The sequence below is a fragment of the Phalangium opilio genome, unplaced genomic scaffold (assembly GCF_054372755.1).
Source record: "Phalangium opilio isolate 3A_F unplaced genomic scaffold, DU_Popi_V2 ptg000003l_1, whole genome shotgun sequence".
Lineage (NCBI taxonomy): Eukaryota > Metazoa > Arthropoda > Arachnida > Opiliones > Phalangiidae > Phalangium > Phalangium opilio.
This window is the reverse complement of record NW_028324145.1, coordinates 9,208,169-9,233,053: the sequence shown is the minus strand read 5'-3', so window position 1 is coordinate 9,233,053 and position 24,885 is coordinate 9,208,169. Positions and strand designations below refer to the sequence as shown.

The window sequence follows — 24,885 nt, the reverse complement described above, 5'->3', positions numbered from 1 at the left end:
ACAGCTTGCCTTTCCAGGACAAAACAAAACACACAAGACACCGGATGTTACACGTATCCATGCACTCATCCAAGTTTTTAAAAATTTCCTGAAGTAACTTTAATGAATGAAGCACAAAGGATCATTTTTCAAAATCATAAACACGTGTCGACTCAAAAATCAATTATCAACCGTTCCCTGTTGAAAAATGAAAGGGCTCGAGCGGAACCTTAAGAGGGATGTGCCCAGCACCAATCACAAAGAAAGAGAACTTCTCTCCACCTATACTGATGATAGTTTTAAAACTTTATAAACAAAACCGCGACACATCATTCTTTAAAATGGAGGGATCAGACATTCAGGCTAGAATGGTTTTCTAAATTTCGAAAGAACTTCTATAATAACGAATATTGGAAGGAGTGGCTGGCCAATCACAGTCCCAACACAACATTACGTCATGTTTCGCATATTGTAAATTGATGCATGGTTCCCCATTTTAAATATTCATAACTTTATATATGTTCTTTTTTCCATGAAGTTAACTTAGAGCAAGAGCAACTTCTAAGTTCTAAAACAAGAATGAGAGCATTTAGTCCACCACATTGGGAGTTTATACCGCCCAGAACTTGTCAGCCCTAATTGTTTCTTACCTTTTAAAAGTTTCTAGGTTTAACCCAGGTTAAGTTTAACAGGGGGGAGAAAGGGTTGGAAACTTTTCTAGGAAGGGGTCGTTCATAAAGTAACTAACTCAATTTGTTAGTTTGTTTTTTCTAATAGCTATACCTAAATATGGTCAGAATCATCACAAGCACGATATTACCCTAAATCTTCGTCACACACAGCGCGACAAACTCTCTATCCCATTATTTAAGTTCCCAAGTCCTTAATTGCGTGCCGTAATTTATGAACGGTCCCGAAGGGGTTAGGGTTAGGGCTAGGGTTATAATTCCAGGGTTACAAAAAAGACCTATATGTAGGTGGCAACGTTCAACAATTAGGAGGGGGAGAATTTCTCAGGAGAGTTAAAGAGAAAAGATGTTGGTCCGCCTATTCTCAACCTCTTTAAAGGGAATATAAAACACCTAGCTACAAAACGACGTATTTGCTGGCCTATTCGTGACTTTAACAGCTAGTTGAGTCTCATTCCAGCAACTGCATGGCAAGTTTAAAACTATGTAGTTTCAGAATCTCTTTAGAAACAGGGCGGTTAGTGAAAGAGGTTTTCTCATCAGAGCAGAGAGAGAGAGAGCAGCGATGATCTCCTCTCACCATTCTCTCTTGGCTCGTATGTTTTCCTCCTTTACTAAAACGCCAAGTTCCCTTCCTTATCTTTGGGTCTGTCGTCGTCTAAAAAGGGGTTTTTGGGGGTTTGGGGGTTGAAGGCTATCAATGTTCTTTATTCGTGGTCAGTGACCGACAAAAATCGGTCCGATACTTTTTCCTCTTCCGTTTTTTATCGAGATTAAAGCTTCCTCCTTTTCTGACCCCGGGTGACATTAGAAAGTGTAAGGAGGTCCCCCCTCCCTATTTCCTTCCGCCAAATGAGGATCTTATCATTTTATCGACAAACTACAGGAGAATGGGCCATGATGGGAAAGCCCAAACTTTCGAGTCTCCTAGCTCATTCTCAAACACGTAAAAGAGAGAGAGAGGAGAAGAGAAAGAGGAGCAAGGATGACTTCTTTATGATTATGAGGTGTTGAGAAAAATAATGACAAATATTTTACGATTCCCTGGACAACAATAATATAACGATATTTGTGAATATGACTCTCGTTTTATGTTTTGAATTCCAATTGTTAAATAACGTCTTCACATCAAAGGAGTAGAAAAGGCATGATGCAATTCGCAGTTAGAAAGATTATAAATTAGAAATATTTAAGCCTTGTTTTCAATTTTGAAATTAGGCCCTAGTGCAACTTAACATTTTAGTTAAGCCTTTGTTTTCATTATGTATGTCACGTGGTTAGTTAATAGGTTGGCGAGGAAGAACTGGAATTAAATTAAATAGATTCTAGGCAAGGGAGCTGTTAGTTAAGTAGCAATATTTAATGAATAAATGCAATTACAGCATCAAGTCATTCATTCATTAAAAGCCTATTTTCTGCATTAGCATTTTGAACTAGGTTATTTTCACGTAGCCTACGGTTTAATTATAATTAAATCTAACCCTTAATTAATTGTAAAGAATGGAATTTATTTGACAACGGCCAAGGCATAGTTAATTCAATAGTTTTTCACTCACTCACTCACTTACCGAACACGGGGAATTAAATCTCATTGTTAATCCATTAAAGCCCCTGAAGGATAGGTGCGCGTTTCTAAACCCTACTTTCGGTCATGCGCAAACCGTATCGTCATTCCATTGTTTCAATAAAGCTCTGTCCTCGCGCTTTATTGCACGTCTTTCACGGTTAATCCAAGCGAAATTAAAAACGCAAGGACCCATGGGTGTTAATTGAGTAATTCGAGTAAAGAGAGAAGAACCCCGTTTTTAGATTTAGCTAGGCCTAGCTCGATCATTACGTAAAATAAATGTTTCTATTAAAACTAATTTATTAATTAATTAAGTAATCTGTATTTGAATAATTAATTCTAAACGTTAAATATAGTAACTGGAGACAAAGTAATCAACATGTCTCAGGAATTTCTTACATACGTAAAATCAACAGACGCCACTAATTAATTTAAGGTAATTATAACTAGACTTAATGATAATGAGAGTAATATACTAATAGTTTCGTCGAGTCTGCTACATATTGTTCGTTAGTAAGAAAGAAAAAATCTTGATTAATGAATCTAAATTTACAGCCTTTGTTTAATCTTTTATACTCGGTTATTTAAGGATGTAGCGTATAACTTAAGGTTAAAAAAACCAAGGAACTAAACCGAAACTAATGACTTTTAGAGCAACATGGCGCCCTTTTTGATCCCAAGAGAGGAAATCTAGATCAGACTAAGAGAAACTAAAGATGGTTGTTATAAGGGCGAAACGTTTTTTTGGATGATGCTGCTGGAGAAGGTACATGGCGCGAACAGTCTGCCGCCCTTAAAGAGACGAACCATTACCAGGTTCATTTTGGCGCCAAGATACGAGAAAGAAAGAACTACTTAATAGAACAAGGGGAGTTTTGGAAGATGAGAAAATCGTATATGTGTTCGAAATTGTTTTCGGAGCACGTGGTCTCGCGCGCTTTTCTCGTGACCATTAATTTTTATTCATTTTAAATCCTCGAACAACGCCTATGCCTTAAGCCTAATTATTCAGCCTTCATTATGGTTTATGTCCAAACTCCGAAGCAACAATGGGTTGGTTATTTATGTTGCACTAAAACTACGTTCTCTTTGCATATACAGGGTGTTTCTGATAAGTCTGGCATATAAATTAAGGGCGATGTACTTTCCGGGCTACTGTTTTCGAATTATGATTTGAGTGTTTTAGGGATGACCCCTTAATTAAATTAGAAATCATTGTCTATCAATCAGTTTCCTTATTAAATTTAAGGGGTCATCCGTAAAATACTCTTGACAATCTTAACTTCAAAACAGTGGCCATTAGGGGAAAAAAAGTTACATTTTCGACTCAGAATCGCCCATAAAGAACATCCCCCTTAATTTATGGCTGACTTATGAGAAACACCCTGTACATAAAACTAGTGGTTTTTCCTCTTTGAATTTGCTTCGTGTTGACCATGCAATCGTTCAATATTAAACTCGAACAGTTCAAAGGTTATCAACCCTTCTTTAGACGGTCAAAATTAGCTGGCGTAGACGTCCTTATTTGTATTTTACGACAAAATTTGGTCACCGCGAGTCTTGGCCAACCCAAACTATAACCGTATCGTATGTAATTTATAGGGTCAAAGTATATGGCAACGGATGTTGGTAACAGCCTCTGCATGCCCCCCTTTCTTGGATATACGCTAGAATAAACCTTAAGTACACTGGAATCTGTCTCACCCAATGATTTTGCAGACGCTGTTTGGACAAAAGGTTTAAGATACCAAGCTCGAGCTAGGCCCATTTAGATATATACCAGTACATATCATTGGACAGGGACATCAGTATCATCCAAACTCCACCCACGCATCAAGAAGTGATATCTAGTTTATTAGGGACAAGGTATAAATTCGCCACATTTCTAGCTTTATCTCCAGTCCAAACGTTAAGTAGGTCCGGAGTTAATCCTCGCCTCTAAATTACAAACAGCATCTCATTGGCTCTTGAAAACTCGACGCGAATGACGAAAATTACGTATTTTCCGACTGAGGAGAGACGAAATAGCCCGGCCTCCTGTTACGTCCCCCCTTGTATTTTGAAAGGGGGACTTTGACTATGGCGCGCGAATTCTTAGGTAACTTATATCTTCTCCCTAATAAACTAGATATCACTTCTTGATATAACAAAAGGGTAAAAAAAAAATCATCGAAGTGGGAAGGAATAGCAGATGCCTTATTGTTTTTAGTTTCTTTTCCAAAAGGAATCGTATTGCGATTGCGCACGACTTAAACGGTGAAGCCAATAAGGCCCGATTGATTTTTACTATTTTTTTAACCCTTTTTTCCCGTTTTTTCTCTTTTATTAGCTGGCATTTATCCAGGGAAAAAGTTTTCCCTCTTAACGAGAATCCAATACCTAAAAACCCTCCCCCAAATAAAAAGAACTTAAATAAACCTCAGATGTTAAAGATTTGAAGGAAAAAATAAATTGGACAGAAATTCTATGCGAAACTAGGAAGGGTAATGAAAAGTGGCTATTTATAACGTGGTCTATAGTTCGAGCTGCGTGGGTCTCGTGTCGTGACTTAATTGGCTTCGAGTGTAATATCATCAAATGCATAATGTTAAGGTAAATTTGCGCCCAAGTAGGTATAGTTTAAAACACAATTTACGTACGGGAATGATTTGAGAAATAGATCAGAACTTTTAACATTATCCGAGGTTTAAATTGAATTAGACTGTCAAGCGAAAATTCAAAAATAGTATCGATTTCTATTTAAACGCAAAATACCAATTCACAGGTGAGTTACTATCTTCCATCTCTCCACTGTGTAATTATGAAACTTCTTCAGGGTTCATACAACTGTTGGAAAACTAATTTCCCTGAGTTTTCCAGGTTTTTTCCCCCATACATGGAGCAATAACAACGGGAAAGGTTCTTTATATAGTTGAAGCAACCCATTCAGTGCAAACTTACTGAAACCTCACGTATTTACCTGAGTTTTTTGCCAACTATTTATTTCCCTGGGTTTTCCCTGATTTCCATGTTTTCCAGGTTTGTATTTACCCTGTTCGCGATTTCGTTGGGTACTTTGGTAAATTCGCCGCATAATAAGTAAGAATTTCTGTGTCACCTCTAAAATTATTACTGGTAAAACGTTTATCACAATTATGAGCTTTTCACAACCTTCTATTAAATCCATAAAACTTAACACCAGACTTAAATTAAGGAAAACCTAATTAACATTTAGGGAAACAAAGAAAGTGAGTAGGTCTTTGGGAGTAGGCGATAGGTTGGTTAAAACCGTACAGCCCCCTTCAATTGGATCCGATTAGTAGTCAAGTATGGGATAATGAAAGGTTCCTATATACTAAAAGCTTCCGGAAACAGAGGGTTAATTGAGACGGGGATCGAGGAGAAGAGATGTCTATTGCTAAACCTAACAACTAAGCAGCCAAAATCCTATAGTCAGAAAGAAGAACGCCAATGCACGTTAGAACGCAACGCAATGGGAGAAACTAAAATCCTATACTTCCAACGCCACGAAAACGTGTCACCTCCATTAGAGACGTTTCCAATCTCGAACGGAAGTTGGGGAAGCTTAGGATGGGGGGAAGGAGGGATGAGGATGCTAGAAAGAAGATGTAGATGAGGATGGAAGAGAGAAAATGACGTTTCCGATGAATCGGGAAAGACAAGGGGGGGGGTGAACGAAACAACAACCTTTCTTTCATTTTATGGATCCCCCCCCCTCACAAATAACGCCAGAAAAAAAAACTAACCCTTCCGAAGTTAAAAACATGTTTGTTATGGTGATGGGCCAAATTCCAACAACAAAAACAAAAGGCATCAGTCGTTCAAGATTTCCAAACAATTTTTATCAATGGAAATTTAAGGAATTGTAATTGGTTTTTCTTTAATTTCTGATAAGTCTGCCATAAATTTGGTATCAAAGAATGAGAGAGGTCTACAACATTTACTTATTGCAAGAAGTGATATCTAGTTTATTAGGGAGAAGGTATAAATTCGCCACATTTATAATCTAGCTTTAACTCCAGTCCAAACGTTAAGTAGGTCCGGAGTTAATCCCCGCCTCTAAATTACGACCAGCATCTCGTTGGTTCTTGAAAACTCACGTCAGCGCGACGCGAATGACGAAAATTGCGTATTTTCCGACTGAGGAGAGTGTAGCGAAATAGCCCGGGGCCTCCTTTTACGTCCCCCCTTGTATTTTGAAAGGGGGACTGGGACTATGGTGCGCGAATACTTAGGCATCTTATACCTTCTCCCTAATAAACTAGATATCACTTCTTGACGAGGTCTAAAACATGTGCTCCCAAACATTTGATTGGCGACTCTAAACACAAGGGAATAGTAAATAACGTTTGTTGAGGCAGGCAAACTTTGCTTCAAAATCACCAAAAAGGTATACCATGGTTCAACCATGATGGTTGTTAACTGAAGGATGGAGACATTTGAGTACGCGCATGCACTTTGAGACGGTACACGATTTTGCTTTCTAACTGATTCTTTTACGGGACTATACGTTTCGCGCCAAATATTTTAGGGTGGTATTTTACGAGATGTATAAAAATCGACCTGCACCAAGGCCTAAATACAACCAGAATCCAGTTGAAGGCTGTTTTCCTTCGTCCCAAATATATGAACGTGTATTTTACTTAACTTAAAAGAGAAAAATATTAAGAAATTCACGCAAGAAGACTCATGGTGGTAAAAAAGAAAGAAAAATTAAAAAAAATGCCAAGCTTTTCATTTTAAGAAACTATTACCTAGGTCTCTACATACTCAAAAAAGCTCTTTCTTTAAGAGTCTGCGAGGTGTGCGAAGAAAAGAGAGGGGATGGAAGAAGGAAGACTTTAGAGAGAAAAGATGAAAAATAATTTGGGCGAGAGTGAGAAATGAAAAATGCGAAAATGCGCGATTTTTCTTTCTTTTTTTAATTCTTCTTAAAAATACTGGAGAGGAAAGACAAGGTACTGGATGGGTTTATTAAGATGAAAAGGAGCAAAATTTATATAAAAATAAATGAAATAAAATGGATTCTGTGGGCGCATAAAAAAAAAACCCCTGAATAAATTAATATTTTGACAAGACTTTTAAAAAATTTAAATATGATCTTCTGACATTTATTTGATTAAAACCGCATTTTATTCTTTAACGAGTTCTCTTAAATGAATAAATTATTTCTCTCCTGAATATTGATATAAACTTTTATCATTTATGTGGGAATATTGAAAATAATTAACGCCATTAACTATTTGATTAAATTGAATGTAACCCAATTTCGATCATTATCCTGAAGCAAAAAGGTTCAAATATTTACCATTCTACATTAAATTTTTAACTAATTAGGGAGGGGAGGGGTCATCCTTAAAGAGGTTAAAGCGGAAAGTAAGTTCAACGATCCGACATTATTGTAAATACCTAAGATATTATAATTTGGCCAGTTGAAAAAGTGCAGACAGCAATATAGAAAATATTTGGAAAAATATCCTAATATCTGATTGGTCGATCAAACGTTTCAAAAATTCAGCCAACTCATAGTGAGCCGTTGTAAGAATCCTTACAAAAATCTTCAAGCAGAGAGAGAGAAGGAAATATTCCAATCGCGGGGATTTCTCATTTTTTTTAGTCTGGACCTTTGCCAAATGGTAACCATGGCAACCTTTCCTATTAAGAGAACGTGATAAGGCGGGAAGAACTCGAGGCATCCGAGTTCAGACATCAATATACTTTACTAAACATACGAATTAGCGCAAAAAACCAAACACACACTCGTCTATATCGTTCTCTATAATGTAAATACGATATAATCACCTTACAGAGTTACCACTAAAGTCTACATTCTACGGAAAGAATGAATCTAAGAGCGTTTTATCCTGAAGTAACTTGTGAAATTCTATCTCAGTAGGCAACCTAACACCAAGAAAAACCCGACCCCGTGTTGTAATATTGAAGGAGGGAAAAGTTTCATACTGGAGTGGCATACATAGTTTAGGGGCACGTTTCGTGGCATGTTTTTCAAGGTTTGGCATCATTTAATGCTCCCGTCTCTCGGTGAGAAATATTTTACAAGCTTAGTCACGTGTTAATAGTAGTTCTTATTGTTATTACCAGGTGGCACCAAGGCTTATGCCTCCCCAAAAACCGAGGGGGGGGGCGGTACTATGGGTAAATTTTAGGGCCGTCTTATGTTAGCGCTGTAGAGTATGATTGCTACTCCAGTATAAACGTTCATCCTCCATGATGAGCCAAGGGTGTTTTAAGGGGTATTGTTTGAACCTTAGGTGTCATAAAAAAGGTTTTTTTCTAAAAGCCTTTGTCCCTAATGGTTTTATTTTATCGGACTTTGAGAAAACAGAGTCAATATCGACGATACTTTCAGCCTTCCCTTACACTGGCTCTAATTCATTAAACGAAATATTTTAGTTAGAACAGTGCTACTAGGGTTTAAGACTTCCTATACAATATTTCTAACTTAACGAACGTCTAACATGTCCTTTAACTGTTTAGGACAATAGAACTAACGCTGATAAAGGTATTTCCAAGGGTTACGCTGCTCCAACTGAACTCTGGAGCTTACGAAAATACATTACGTTGACCAATGAGGTCCCTTAGTAAAGGGAGTAGTAGACAGGAGCAGCCCAAAGAAAAGGAATAGCATAAGTTTACCCCATACTGGAACTTTCATTTGAGTGATAACATCATAAGTTTATAAGTGATATGTTCCATAAGTATGACACTACCTATGTTTCGTAATGCTAGAGACTTAGAGCTCGGGAACGACAAGCGAGAATTGAAGTCCTACACTCGGTGGTTAATTTTGCAGGACTTCCATCTTCCTATTGGAGGATATACTAAGTTTTTGACATGCAGCGCCTCAGCACCAGGCGTCGCTTTACCTCTAATCTATGACCTACCTCACTCACTTCATGAATTGACAAGCTCCAGTTTCTAAGTTACCAGTGACAAACTTATGGAACATATCTTATGATAACATCAAGTTTAATACATGAGCCTTAAAAAAGTGTGGTATAAAAACGAAAGAAGGCCTTGGATGGTGCATGCATGCTATTATTGTTGAAAGGTTACTAAAGGGGAAATTCCACCGGAAGATACTGAGAGAGCTGGCATACAACGACGAAGAGAAAAAGTCCAAAATAAGATTTTTTTTTTCATTCTTTCTTTCTTCTTATTTTGGATAAAGGATGAAGAAGGAGGATGTTAAGGCTGCGAAACGGAAGAGCCAGATGAGCTCTTTCACCCTTTTCTTCGTGGTTTAAACGAAATTGTTTAGGGTTAAAAATATAGCTAGCTCCCTTATCAAGCTAAACTTTCGTAAAAAAGAGGTAGCCAAGAATCCCTTTTTGTTATGGAACACAGCCCGATAGGAAATTAAAGATTTACTAAGACCTACTAACTAGTCATAAAAATGCCAGGTTTAAAATTAATTTAGTCAGATTTAAATTTAATTAATAAACAGGGTGTTTACCGAAAAGGGATGATTATAGATGCGAAGTACAGTATACAAATAAATTTTGAGTCGAAAATGTAATAACTGACTTTATGTATGATTGACATTTTGACTTAAGGGACACCGTTTTCATGCGATGATTGGAGTGTTGTTTTAGGGACGACCCCTTTTAGGAGCACCCTGTATTACTAAAGTCGGAAAAAGAAAGTTCAATCTTTCTTATTAAAACTTGTAAATGATTAAATTATCCATGCACAATTTATTTTTAGTGAAGCCGCCTTACAGGGGCACTACAATCTGTACTAATTTTAATTTTTTAACTGTTAAAATCTGGATTTTAAGGTTAAACATCTTTACCAAAGTGTAGGTATTAGGCACCTAAAGCTTTTCAATATTTATTATAAATTATTATTAGTTAAATTCAGTCTAAAATTAATAAAATAGCCCGTAGCCCCTGCAGAAATGTTTCAACCGTATTCCTAGGAGTACGAGGAGTAAGCCAACATTTAGGGGTAATAATTCTGTACTCTATCTAATCGGGGGCTGCCTGCTTCTCAAGCCTATTGAAAAATTGAAAAGGGGGCATAGAATTTTATTTCTTGAATCTTCCTTTTAGGAAAGAAAATTCAAGGAAGTTTTCTAGCTTTCCTTGTAAGGAAATAAGGAAGAAAAGATCGAATAAAATATTTATACGAAAAAGTTCTAAAGAAGAAACGGTTTCTCTACAGCACAATTGAAAACCTGAATCATTTAACAGGGTTCCTATTTCAGATTGAAAATCCCTGACCATTTTTGGAAGTGTTTTTCAAAGCCCACTTGATCATGTGTGGCCCGTATTTAGCATTGCTCGACGTGAGGTTTAATTAATAGACTTAAATGAAATCCGTGACCTTTACCCCCCCCCCTCCCTATTTATCCAGGTTTAACAGGTTGTGTACGAACCCTGCTTCAGTTGGAAATTAAAAAACCTTGTACGGTTGAAGAAAGCGAGATGGGCGTGGCCGCTATTATTTATTTTCTTAAAAGTAGGTGGTAGCCCCAAACCGATCACTCGAAAACGAGAAAAAGCACTTGCTGAAAGTCAATAAACTTAAGTTACGTTCACACTTACGAAGGGAATCGGTTCGGAACTAGTTTGTCCAACTATAGCTGTATGTTTTGAAACCCTATTCATTACCATTGCGCAAGACCATTTCAATGACAGCCTTGGTTCACACTTTAAGACGCTTCTGTTAGTGTTGTGTGCTAGGACTCCAGGTCCTTGAAAATACCCTTAACACTAAGGTAACTAAAAAATGGAATGGATCTACGACAACTTTGTGAAAGACATTTGGGTGACGACGACTGGTTGGTTGTCCGAAGATTGGGAGAATTTAAAATTGGGTGGAAATGAAACCGACAGAGCGTCAATTCGCTCACCCAATTTTCAATCCTCAAAATAGTCATCACCCAAATGTCTCAGACCCATTTGTCATACTGCCGGTGAAATATCCCCAATAACTAGAAACTAGAGCCTCTTTTTATTCACTCGGCACTAAGCCTCATTGTTCCAACGTCATACACTCCAGAAATTTAACTTAAAGAGCTCACTAGCTTCTTCTTTCATATTGTAAATAGACCAAAAAGGCTTAGCGATATTCATAAAAAAAGGAAATAAACCAATCCATTAAAGGTTAAAATGAGTCCAGCGATAATTCATCAACTGAACTATAACCTATTCTATTGAATAGACCAAATTAGATTAGGATATCAACAAGAATGAGAAATTCCGACCAAAAAAGAATAAAAAAAAGGTAGAAAGAAAAATAGAGAATAGATAGTGGATTGGTTGGTATTCGGTATATAAGAAAAAGAGTGTTCATTCTGGCAAGTCAAAAAACGTTCCTTACTGTTCCCTCCAATCCATACCTATAATACGTGAGCCACTAACTTCCATTGACCAGGACCCGGTGAATAAAGAGAAATAGGGGAGATACGGAAAAAGAATGTCATGCTTTTAGCCTTTGGGTTCATTAAAAAGGTCTTAGCGAACGAATTTTCCTGGAAGGATTACGTGTGGAAGAACCGAACGGAACGGGTGTTGGGAAAATGTTTTTTTTTTTATTATTTTTTTGGCTCTTTATCAAAGAACGGTTTACTGAATGCGGGTAAATCCGCCTTCGGAATAACAAAACTTTGCGTTTCAACTGAAAATCGTATTAAAGTCAAAGGCGAAAATTGGGTTATTCCAATATAACTTGTTTTACTTCACCAATAACTTTTGGTACGTAATCAAAACTAAAGTTGGGACGTACTTTACAGTATACCCGCAGGTGCCTTACCCCCATAGATCTCTTCGCGAGCAGAGACGCCTTAGTTTTGTTTCCTATAATACATTTTATAAATTATAACACGACTAAAGGTTATAACGGGACTAGCTAACCGACTAAACTAACCGAACAAACCTCAGCTTCGCTTTATTTATTTTTTCTTATACCAAGAGTTTCTTAACACTCCAACGATTTTACCGAACCTTAGCTTTAAACCAAGGCTTGTTTTGGCTTTATGCTTTAGCTTTAGCAACATTTTTATTGTAAAAGGCTTGAGGAAAAAAACCACTCCCAGTGTTTTTTAGTCGAGAAATAGCGTCGAAACGAATTGCTATGGCATTATTCCTGGCTTTTTCCGAATTTTATTTTTACTCCTTGTAGTTTCACGGTTATTCCCTCTTTTTTACGTGTAATTTATCTTTTAGAATTGTGGTAATGGCTTAGTTACAGTATATAGTCGTGTAAGACTACGATATACTGTCCGTTTAAGGTGTTAGTTACAACGATTTTGCAGCTAGATGCTTATTAGAACTTTATATTAGACCTATCCTAGGTTTATAATTATCTTTTTTATATTACAGGTTATTTTTATTTATTTATTTGGGAGGGTTTTAATTTACTCTAAAGATATAGTATCAAATTATGTGCTTTGGGTACGATTGTATCGACCCCAAGTACGGTTACTTTTAAAACGTACAAAAGAAAAGAAAGAAAGAAAAAACTAGAGACTTAAAATGTTTCTGAAACTTTAGACTTTCAAAGAACAAAAAGAAAAAAGAAAAGAAGTTTAAAAAGGGTTAAGACAGATATTTCGGAGGAAGATTTATAGGTTAAAACTTTAAAACAGACAGAAGCACAAGGCAAAAACCTCTAAAACAATGAATTTCTTTTATCATCATAGCATGAAATCACGTTCTGAAACCTTTCCCCAATTGCAAATTTTGCAAAAATCCGTTTCAAAGCAAGATAGAAGAAACCCGAAAATAATTATCTTTCACAATACAATGAACGACCTTTTTTTTATAAATTCAACTTACTCCTATTTCATATCAATTAAAACTCAGTAAAAATAGAAAATTCCAATTAAAACTAAACTATATATACTTAAAAAGTAAAGCCTGGGGGTTTTTATCTAACATAAAAGACAAAAGAAAAAATCCTTGAACCGAGCGAACCTAAAATCAATTAAGAGTCTTAAGGATTTTTCTTGTTTGGAAAAGATGTGGGGGAGGGATTCTATCCTATCAGCTGAGAGAAAAGATGTTGGGAAATAAGACTGACTGAGAGCTATAGTGACGGACCACCAACCGCGAATTCAATTAGAAGGCGGTGATCCGGGCAAGGCACAAACCAATTTGGATAATAGTATAGTAGGCGGAATAGCGTAGGGGTGAACTATGAGTACATTGTCATCAACGTGTCACGTGGAGAAGATGCGGGAAAGAGGAAAAGGATACGGGGTTTTCGGATTTGGGTTTTAAATCATTTTCTATCGGTTAAGGCAGCCAAGAAGCCTGAATAGCCCTTGGTCGGTTTGCCTTTGGTCATATGACCGATCTTTGTTACTTGTACACCTAAAAGTCCCGACTAAGTACTGATTAAATAACTCCTGTGCATTGCTTTCTCTCCAAGTAAACAATGGAAAGTGGTCTATTCCCACATTATTAAGATTAAAGGCCTAATTCTCCACTCTCAATTAAAAGATTAACCCTGATTACACGTTTCACGTGGGAAAAAGAATTAGACTGTATTCATTCCCAGAATCATAAGTTTATAAGAGATGTTCCATAAGTATGACACTAGTTATACTTCGTAACGCTACAGACTTACAGCTCAAGATAACTAGTTCGAGAACGACAAGCGAGAATTGAAGTCAGGCCCGTAGCCACGGGGGGGCACCAGGGGGCAATGCCCCCTCAAAAATATATCCTGCCCCCTCAAATAAGATTTCGGTTTGCCCCTAAATGCCCCCTCAAAATTTTCCAATGCCTTCTTATCAAACTAACTTTGCCCCTGTAATGAATATTTTCATTTTGATACACAAATATTCAAGCTATATAGAATGTATATCAACATATTTTAGACTTTATTGTCTTTACTTGTGTATATTCCTGATACACTTGGATTTTTTTACTTGATATATTCCTGATTCATTTGTATGTTTTAAATTCACTTTTGATATGTATCCCTGATACACTGGAATTTTTAGCTTTTTGTGGTTATCCTTGATATATATCGCTGGTTTTGTCATCCAGGACCAAAATATTATGTCGGGGTACAGTGAGGGGTCGGACGTTTTGGAAAAAGTGTTCGGGATTTTGAAATCCAATTTGATTTCTTCGGATTCCGTCGGATTTCGTTTGATTTCAGAATTCGATAAAATCCAATGAATTTCATCGAATTTTGAGATTTTTCCCGTGATTTCGACGGATTTTGCGATTTCTTTGGATTTTGGATTTCGTGAATTTTGTAATGGATTTCACGATTTCTTTACTGATTTTGTTTCTGATTTTGTGATTTCGCTTCTGATTTCGTGATTTTTATGTTGATTTCGTGATTTCTTTGTTGATTTTTTGTTTTTTTTCTGATTTTATGATTTCTTTAATGTTTTGTGATTTCGTTGCTGATTTCGGATTTTTTATTTGATTTCGAAATCAGCATTGATTTCGGATTTCTTAAGTTGGATTTCACGGGTAGCGTACGGGAGTTCATGAATGACCGACCCCTCGGGGTACAGACTTACATTTGACGCCTCAACAGCGACTTGCGAAGTTGCGAGGCAAACTTTTCCTGCCCTACTGGCGTATTTTCACTTTAACGACGAGCTATGTCACTTGAAAGAAAGTGAAACTTAACTTCCCTAGCCTACGAAAAAGATCTGACTAGAAATTTAGATTTAGAATTGTTTATTAACAATTTATTTATTTTTAAACTTTTTAAAAAAAGTTAGATTTTCAAATGTTAAATGAGTGTCAATAATGAAATACCTGCTTAAATATTTATTGTCTGACATTTTGATATTTATGTTATTCTATAAAAAAATTCCATTTGCCATGCCCCCTCACAGAAAGATACTGCCCCCTCTGCGTAACTTTTCTGGCTACGGGCCTGATTGAAGTACTACACTCGGATGGTTAATTTTGCAGGACTTCCATATTCCTATTTAGTCTGCATTACTAAGCCTTTGACCGCGCCTCATGCACCAGGCGTCGCTTTACCTCGAATCTATGGCCTACCTCACTCACTTCATGACAAGCTCCAGTTTCTAAGTTACCAGTGACAAATTTATGGAGAAACATATCTTATGAACTTATGTACCAGAATGTTTCCATCTAAAGAAACTTCATAACAGTTAGACATCTAAGAAATTCCAAGAATTTCGTTTCCTTAAATGGCGCAACGAAAATGCAATGCTGATGAATGATATAAGATGTTCATGAAACAAACAAAAATTTCTTCTCGCTGCGGCTGCAGACAAAAGACACGAGTGACTGCGAAGCTAACGAGAAATTCTGAAAAAGTTTTGGAAATAAGACAAGGAGAGCTAGGAAGAACAATGCGCAATATATTCTGCATTCTATGACGTCATTAAAAAAGTCGTCCTCCGCATTTTTGGTTGGTTAGTTGATTTTGACAGAGAGTGGAAGAAAAGAAGAAAATTGAAAAGAGTGTGAGAGAGAGAGAGAAAGAGAGAGAGAGGCCCCATAAACTAAAATAGCCCCATTTTCCCGACTATGTGTGACGTCATATTTTGAGATATTCACGAACAGAGGGGGGAGGGTTGGAAAAGAAAGAAGTCGGGGATCACGTGACCGGTACGTTTGCCAAAAACAAAAAAACGGGCTATGCGGTTTGTCGCGGTCGCCCGACAAGGTACCTGTTCAATACCATGTCAGCTATAATGGTACTCAGTAAGGTTGTAGAAAAACAAATTTCGACAGAAAGTGTCACACGTCTATATTATATATGTTATGCTTTATAGGCAAATGGGATGAATTAGATACGTAGAAAAGCGAATAAAAAAGAGAGAAGTGACGTCATATACGGAATACAGAGCACACCCACAATATTTCCAATAGCCTAGCTGGAGAAGATACTTTTCGGAGGGACAGTGCATTTGACAAAATCATAAACGATAAATACAGCAAAACCGGGATAAAAAAAGGTCAGAATACTATGTGGTGGCCTCAAACGAGCCTCCTAGACCACCCAACAAAAAACAAACACTAAATACAGCAGCGAAACGGTATACGAAAGGTCAGAAGACCAGGTGACGACCTCATACGACCACCCAAATATAGTGATCTTTGATGAGTCCAAACTTAAACATTTCAAAGTCGGATTATAATTCGTTTGAAGTATCCAACCACTCTTAAGAAGATCTTTCCCGGAGAAGAAGGAAGACGCTGTATACATCCATAATTAGTTTTCATCCCGCTGATAGGTCGGTGCATGCGCTCGGAGATAAAGTTATCCCCGTCTACAGATGTACACGTTTATTATGGCCTATACACCACCGCGTGTCTCAATGACACCGTTCCAACTCTTATCTATCTCTATACCTCCCTTTTCCCTCTTTCTCGACTGACTGTACTTTTAAACCTAAATATTTCAATCTTAAGTTGTCAAATAATACAACATCTTCAAGCCTAACTCCCAATTGAAAATGGACCTGCGTCGAGTATAAAGAGACACCACCACTCTTGAATCCAACTAAAAGCTTACGCATTAACTTTGTTTCGGAATAGGTTACTACCAAATACAAAGCCATTGTTAGGCCTAAGCCGTAAGTAAGTTTAATCTATATACCTATATAACTTTGGTATAGAAGTTTACGATGGAAAAACAACCATCATCAAGAGCCCCGCGGAGAAGGATGAAAAAGGGCGTGGAGAAACGAGAGAGAGAAAGAAAAAGAAAGAAAAGAAATTTGAGGTCGAAAGGATGGCCGACATCCAACTGGCAGGGCTTAAAGAGAACCTACATCTTCCTGAGAAGTGGAAGAGTTTCTTTGGGCCGAGAAGAAAAGAGAGGAAAAGAGAAAGGAAGAGTAAAAGTCCTCAAACGATGACCTCGAGCGCCTCTTTACGATTTCTAAGCCACTGGTATTCGTACTAAACCGTTGAATACCGTGCAACAGTATCCTAGTGTACCCATACTCCCCTTTGTCCCCGTTTTCCCTTCATTCCTACTTTACCCACGAACACAATCCCACCCCACTTCGCATCCCATAGTTTCTCTTCTTGCCACGATGCCGACATAATTCTCGCGTTGAAAAGCTACCAAACAACAAAGGCCGGAATAGCGTATTTACAATAGTCATTAAAATACCCCAAACCCTGCCTATACACGAAGATAAAACGGTTCACGGCTAGTTCGTTTTAAATAGTTTTCTTTTCCAAAGCAGCGAGCCGCCGGGGCCAGGAAAAAATAAAAAGAAGAAAAATCTTAGTACCACTATCCATTCCCTGAAGCGAAATGAGACGTACTAAGACTAGATTTCGTCGCGAGTATGCAACCAAGGTTAAGTTGAAGCCATTGAAACAGCTTTAAGTGTAAGTGTAAACTCATCATGGGATGGACGGAGACTTCTAAGACGTATATAAGTTCTTAGCTAAGAGAAGAAAGGGCTATAAGTAAGAGAGAGGTTTGGCATCCTTTCTCGCATGCACGAGTTATTTCTATACTTTTTTTGCGCGAAAACCTCGCTCCGCAATATATAGACCACCGTTCCTCTATGGGCGGAAATTTTGACGGGCAAGTTCGTAAACAAGTCGAGTAAAAGTTTTGACAACTAATTTCTGGGGATTAGGGACCGTCTTTACAACAGTTCCTCTTAACATCTGAAGAGAAGAAGATGATAAGCATCTTTTACCATTCTTCCGAGGCACTTTAAAAGGGCCAAAAGTTAGTTTGAAAACTATCGTTGGTATATAGAAATGTTCCAACCATTATGGTACTGTCGCGTTGAAATAGGGTTCAAAAGTTGTTCAAACTTATAGGGGGTTAAGTCAGAGTCAGACGAACTCTGGTTAGTTTTTTTTTTTTTTGCGTCACCAAGTAAATTTACGGTTATTTCTACGTAAATTTGAGCCAAAAGCAGCTCGGGATTAAGTGACAGAGCAACAATAAACGGACACTTTGTATAAATTTTAAAACATGGCACCATTCCAAATTAAAGACCGTTTTTTTCTTGGAATTTCGGTGATTTCTCTACCGATTCCCAGAGAAAAAATAGATGATTGGTATGGTATTTTATGGTCTTTGGCGTGTAACAAGTAATTTGTTAATTGTATCTGAAGTCTGTCCAAAAACCTATCACTTCAGTATCTAAGTCGCAGTCTCGCTTAATCGCAACTATGTCACTTAACGACAAAAGAAAACTTTTTGACTTACGATGTTTCGTTGTTGTCGAAAATAATTTCCCCGAAGGAGGCTTCGTAATCAGCTCCGGACTTGGCCGTTCCGTCGATAGTTTTGTAGGGCAGGATGACCTTTCCTCGGGCTCCACTGTATCTGTTGATCAGGATACGTACTTCGCCGAATGATTCGGCCACGTCGTAGAGAGACTCGGCGAAGGAGTAAACGCCACTGTGATCGTCGTCCAGGATCATAACGGTGGCGACGGAAGGAGTGGCGAGTTCCAAGGGTGGACGAGCGGAACCCGTGGTCGCGATTTGGCCAGAACTCAAACGAGGAGATCCTCCATTCATCGTCGGAGGTCTCGTTACCATCAATCCATCCGGGGTCAAATACCTGTTGGCAATAATTAGAAAATGACTCGTCTATGAACGAGTCTTAGTCATCGTATAACAGGTGGTTCTTTAAAGCGTAACGTTCAAGAAAATAACCCAGGAACGAAAAAAACTGGCCTTAAAAATTTTGAAATATCCTTGAAGCCCGGCCAAGTCTGGCAGAGGTGGTTCCGCGAGGTGCGGGTGTGTTAGTAGGCCAAGAGTGTTTTTAGACTCCGAAGTTCGATCGGAGTACGAAGAAGATTGAGAAAGAGATCGGATACAAACCTGGGATTACTTAGACGGACGTAAAAGTGTTCATCTTCCTCGAAGACGTCGTCGTCAATGACAGAGACGTAGATCTGTTTATGGACTTCACCCGGTCGGAAGACCAAGGTTCCTTCGGCTTCTTCGTAATCGGAACCGGCGTTGGCTGTGCCGTCTTCCGTTTTAAACTCGACGCAAACGCAATGCGAAAGGTCATTGGCTTCTCTGGATACGGTCAACGGGAACTGACCAACGTTTTCCATCACCGTGTAATGTCCTGGATCGAAGAAGATACGCGTGACATCTTTTTCCGGACCTTTACCTTCTTCGTCGTCTTTCTTGTGATCCATTCTACAAGTTGACCGAAAATCAAAAGCCAAACCCCCCAAAAGAGAAACAAGTTAGAAACTTGAAGACAAATGGGGCATCAGAGGCCGGCTCAATTCCCATTCAAGATACGTCATCTTGTTTCATAGGAACTGACCAATTGAAATAATACTCTTAAGTAATGAATTAAATTCATGCTTGAATTGTCTACCATAATTAACTTATGTTCCATAACGTAACACTCCTGATAAGTGTTTATGGGTTAAAGCAATAAATTGCCGTTTATAACAAAAGATCCGTGGAACATAAGTTAGGCAAACCGACACCCAGTGATTGGATACGTGTTGGTATCGGTCTTTAAACTTAATATTTAACAAGCTTACAGTACACTGTGTTCCAAAAAGGGAAGGTGTTCGGACTTACCTACCTTTATGGAACACCCTGTATTTTAATTTACCAAAAGAAAAAGTTAAAAAAAAAATACCCAAAAAAAACTTGCGTCAGGTCGAAATTAAAATATATTATTTTACTACCGTTCGGGATTTAAAAAAAAAATTATTAAAAAAAAATCATTCTATATGCGTACTTGAAAAAGTGGAAAAAATGGAAAAATGAAATAGTTAGAAAAGGTAGAAAAAAGAGCTAGTGAGAGAAAAAGAGTGGTGTCGAAAAAAAGGTGTTAAAAGACAAAATAGAACCTAAACCTTTTCTCGCTTAACGTAGGGCTTCCATGAGAAAGCATGAAAGAAACGCACCAAGTGTTAGATAGAACGAAGGTTAAGTCCTAGAAGAGACAGATATACTGAGGGAAATACTCCAGACTAATAATTCTAATCAAGTTCTACAGTGCGTCGTCTCCTACTACGAAGTTAGTTATAGGCTTATATTATACGTATAAGATTAGGCTAGACGATGGCGAGAGGATTAATCGTTTACCTGGCGAGATTCTTTCTTTTCATAATGTTTCCGCCACCCATGAGTTTTCTCGTAGCCTGGACTCGATAGAACGCTCGACTTTTGGGACCCTTGGCCATAATTTCGTCCCTCGCCATCATCTCGAGCTCTTCCATGGAAGCGTCCGGGTGCTTCCTTCGAAGTTCCCTCAAAATCTCGATGTACTGTTGCCGGTGTTCCTCAAATTCTCGAACTTCGTCGTGACCATCGCCTGGCTGAACGAAAATCAATTTCAAATTTATTCATCAGTCTTTTCTCTTCCGGAATTAATGGAATGGTCTTCTATAGAGTGACGGTGAAGACACTTACCTTAAATTCTATCATTCCTCCGTCGGGTAAATGGTTTCCCTTGTGCGAACCCAATTCCATATCTTCGCCCTCACCTCCGACGATGACTCCTCGCTTGTTCATACGGTAATTCTTGGAAATGTATTTGTAAATGAGTAGCCGCCTGTCGGCGATGTACGCGGTTAAGACGGTGGCCGGGAAAAAGATGAAGGTGGTCAGTCCTTCCCATAATTCAACCACTCCCGGCGAAATTACCGCGATAATGATGTACAACCAAACGTAAGCGAAGACGCTCCACGTCATCGTCACGAAGAAGACCCTTAAGTGTTTGATCTTACGGTTCTCCGAACACGGCACTGCCCTTCACGCGCCACCCAACCCATCGAAAAGGAAAGGGACACACGAACAAAGAACAAAATAGAAAAAGAACCATTAGCGCCACACGCAAAACAAAAAGAACGACAACAACAAGAAGAAACTGCCAACGGATCAATAAACGTTTTTTCGGCTCACCAGACGCAAATGGCGATGATAACGAACATATTAAAGGCGGCGGAACCGACGATGGTTCCTGGTCCCAAATCTCCGGCCTGGTAATCGCGACCGTAGATCTCGATGATGGACAGCAAGATCTCGGGTGCCGAGGAACCCAACGCCATCAAGGTCAAATTGGAGACGGTTTCGTTCCAGATGCGAACGTTAATGATCTGCGTCTCCCCGTTGGGTTTCTTCAAGATGACCTCCTTCTCTTTGGAGGTGATAACCTCGATGGCAGCCATGAAGCGATCGGCGATAATCGAGACGCCGACGAACATGTAGACGAGTGCCAAGAAGTAAATGATACCCCTGGCCACCACGTCGCCCGTACTGAGATTCTCAATAGGGTGCCACGCGGGCAGTATTAAACCGTCCGTGCATAACCCATCTTTGGTCTTGTTTCCATTGGCGCTGGGAGGCGCCACTACCGGACTGACCCCGTTCGCCGCCTCGATCGTCGTCCAACATACCGACGATAGGACCGTCGACAGCAACAAAAATCTGGAATAGGACAATCGCTGGGGCCTCGAAGATAAAGAGGACCAGCTGCCGCAACTACTACGTCTTCGGCCTACCATGGCTCTCGGTTTTGTTCGTCCAACGAAAGGAATATTTAAATATCCTAGTGGACTTTGCTTCGTCAGGGGCCTAGGCGATTGCCTATCACCCCCACACTCTAAGAAAGAAAAAACAAAGAAAAAAGGTGATAAGTTTCAAAAATCTACACCAAATCAGAAACAAACAACATTCTTTCTGTCTCCATCCAGTAAATAAGTTCAAAGTTGAAAAACAAAAAAAAAACGTTTGTGATGTCATGATAAAGGCATAGCTAGGTTAAAACCATTGACTCGTGTTTCTAATCGGTTGTCAGCTTGTCATATTCCCGTATTTACAAACGGTATATAACAGCTTTCCCCGCGCGGTTTCCAACTGAAGAGGATGTTCTTTATTTTTTGTCGTTTAGCAGTCGATAAAAACAACCCAGGACATCAACCCACCCACCAACCAACCAAAAGCATGAATAAATCCAAATCCGTTCATGGTAGGAACTAATCCTTCCAGAGAGAGCGATAGAAATGGGAGGATTAGGGCGCTTAGCTTCGTATCTAAAAGGTTCAGCCAATACCACCCAGAAAAACGTGCGCCATATATTTCACGAATTGTATTTTGACCGACAATATACGGAATATAGATATTCTTAAACCAAACTAGGAACTATAAATGAAATTAAGGAACGAAAAAACGGGGGAAACCTTAGTAGGAGAAGGTCGAGACTATATATATATATATATATATATTTACAACGTACACGCCAAAAGGTCTACTAAAACACGCTATATGTAGATTGGAAAATGTCCCAGCTAGCGCCAAACATATAACGGATCATATCCTACGAGTAAGAGAGAGAGAGAGAGAAAGAGTAAAAGTATAAGAGAGCTGGGGGATATTTTTGGTTCGTGAAGCCTTACTCTGGAAGGAATATTGACTAGGAAAGTCTACATACAGAGAGGTGTTTATGATAAGTCTGCCATAAATTAAGGGGAATGTTCATTGGGAAATTTATTTTGAGTCGAAAATGTAACTTCTATCCCCATTTTGTTTGCCTTAAGGGACATTGTTTTCAACTTAAGATCGTCAATAATATTTTACGGATGACCCCTGAAATTTTAATTAAGAAACTGATTGATAGACAATGATTTCTAATTTAGTTCCGGGGTCATCCCTAAAACACTCAAACCATAACTCGAAAATGGAGACAGAAACCACATTTTCGAATCAAAATCGTGCACCCAAAGAACATCCCCCTTAATTTATGGCAGACTTACCAGAAACACCCTGTATATCTTTAGATTAAGTTAAACTCCATTTAGCCATACAGTTTCTCTACAGCAAAAACTTGAAAATAAATTAATATTTCCTCATTTAAAATTGAGGTAAAATCTGTCAAAACAAAAAGTAATTGGCCTAAGGACAATTTCCCATAAATGGGAAATCCCTCTTATGACTAACAAAGGCTTTCTAACTTAATAAATATTTATGTTGTACGAAGAAAGGAGGTTTTAATGAGACAATTAATTTGCATATTAATTAAACTATAGCCTGTTTGTTAGCGGGGGTATATATATTAAATGAGATGTCTATCCAATCTAGTTAACAATTGACAAGTCTATTATATTATAAGTAACGCGTCAAAAGCCATAGCGATATCGTTGGCGTTTTAGAACGAGTTACAGGGGTAAGTTCTAGGAAAAGGGTTAACTAAAATTGCTTGGTAATAGCTTCAAATTGCCTTTCATATATAAATTAATTATTAAGACAACGGGGGGGGGAACGGGAAACACGAGATACAGTTAGTCCACTAAACAAGGGGTAATTAAGTTAAAGGCAGTATAAAATGGTAAATCTGTACGCCTAAACTGTCTTTCAATCTATTACCTCAACGATAACGAACATCTTATAGCTTCGGAGGCGTTTTCTTTACTCTTAACCGAACAGTCGGTTAAGATTACCTCGTATGATTGTAGGAACAGTAGGCAATTTACCTCCCTTATATCATAAGTTTATAAGATATGCTTCATAAGTATGACATTACCCATACTTGAGAGCTAGTTCGAGGGAAAACGACGCGAGAATTGACTACACTCGGTTATATTGCAGGACTTCCATCTTCCTACTAAGCCTTTGACATACATCCCATCAGCACCAGGCGTCGCTTTACCTCGAATCTATTACCTTCGTCACTTCATGACAAGCTCCAGTTTGTAATCAGTGACAAACTTATGGTGAACATATCTTATGAACTTACGCGAAGGGTTAACTGAAATACTCTACCCTTACAACGTTCCATTCAATTATTAAAAACGTCGGCATTTAATAACAATAAAGCTTTCGTCGGTTTAAGCTAGATCTTATAAGGGTAGAGTAATCAAACGGTGGAGAAATTAATTCAAGGTATTGGTTAAATAGGCAATCACTCACGAAACCCGCCATCAACCCTTTGAACTCGGTTCATGCATGGGTCTTTTAATCCTTTTATCGCGATCAAAATCCACTTAATTGAATTCTTAAGCGTATCACAGCGCGCGTGCGCTTACTAGGCTTAGCACGAGCTGAAAACCTTCTCTCGTGCTCAGAAAGCCATACTCATCAAAGTCAGATTAAAAAGCAACGAGTTTATTAAAATTATACCCTTTTAAATATTGGTAATACGAAAATCTGATGGGGCTTATTTGATACGTACACTTATTGAATTCATTTAATTCTCTCTACACTATTATTATTATTATAAGGGTATTCAAGATCGAAGGATAAAATAATAGTGTCGTATCACGACTATGTATCGCCAAGTTTGCTATATATATATTATCTTGAAGTGTATAACAATTTAAAAACGTCGGTGACGTAAAAGAAACACACTTCATTTTCATTAAGTAAAACGTGGACATATTTAGAAATCAAAGAGACAATGAAATCTATAATTTGCACGATTTAGTATATAGAATCTTGGTTTATTTGGGCCGAAACTAATTTAGTAACTGGTAAAAATAGCTAAGTAATTGTTAATTAGATCTATAATTAGTCTTTATTCAATTAGACGACGAAGAAAGGCGCCCCGTATAGTTTCTGAAGTTTATTACCGGTACACCATCGAAGGGGAGTTCATCTATTGCTCCCTACGGCGCAGGCTCCAAGATGCGAGATGGAAGGTAGAATTTCATCCCCTCGTCTTTCCCCCCCCCCCTTAGATTCGTCGTCGAAATGGTGTACTAACACT

At 38.3% G+C, this 24,885-nt stretch overlaps 1 protein-coding gene across 3 annotated transcripts in view; it reads right to left on the bottom strand.

Moving 5' to 3' along the window:
* The window catches only part of LOC149717643 (sodium/calcium exchanger 3-like), a 90,896-nt gene that overhangs the window by 49,068 nt on the left and 16,943 nt on the right, over positions 1–24,885 (bottom strand). For all 3 annotated transcript variants that reach the window (XM_089840345.1, XM_089840346.1, XM_089840347.1), the window contains exons 3-7: positions 21,087–21,786; positions 20,595–20,934; positions 20,268–20,500; positions 19,026–19,355; positions 18,400–18,759 (exon numbers count right to left, since the gene is read on the bottom strand). In XM_089840345.1, the coding sequence (XP_089696471.1) occupies positions 18,400–18,759; positions 19,026–19,355; positions 20,268–20,500; positions 20,595–20,934; positions 21,087–21,688 (1,865 nt within the window). In that variant the 5' untranslated portion in view covers positions 21,689–21,786. The remainder of the gene's footprint in view (positions 1–18,399; positions 18,760–19,025; positions 19,356–20,267; positions 20,501–20,594; positions 20,935–21,086; positions 21,787–24,885) is intronic.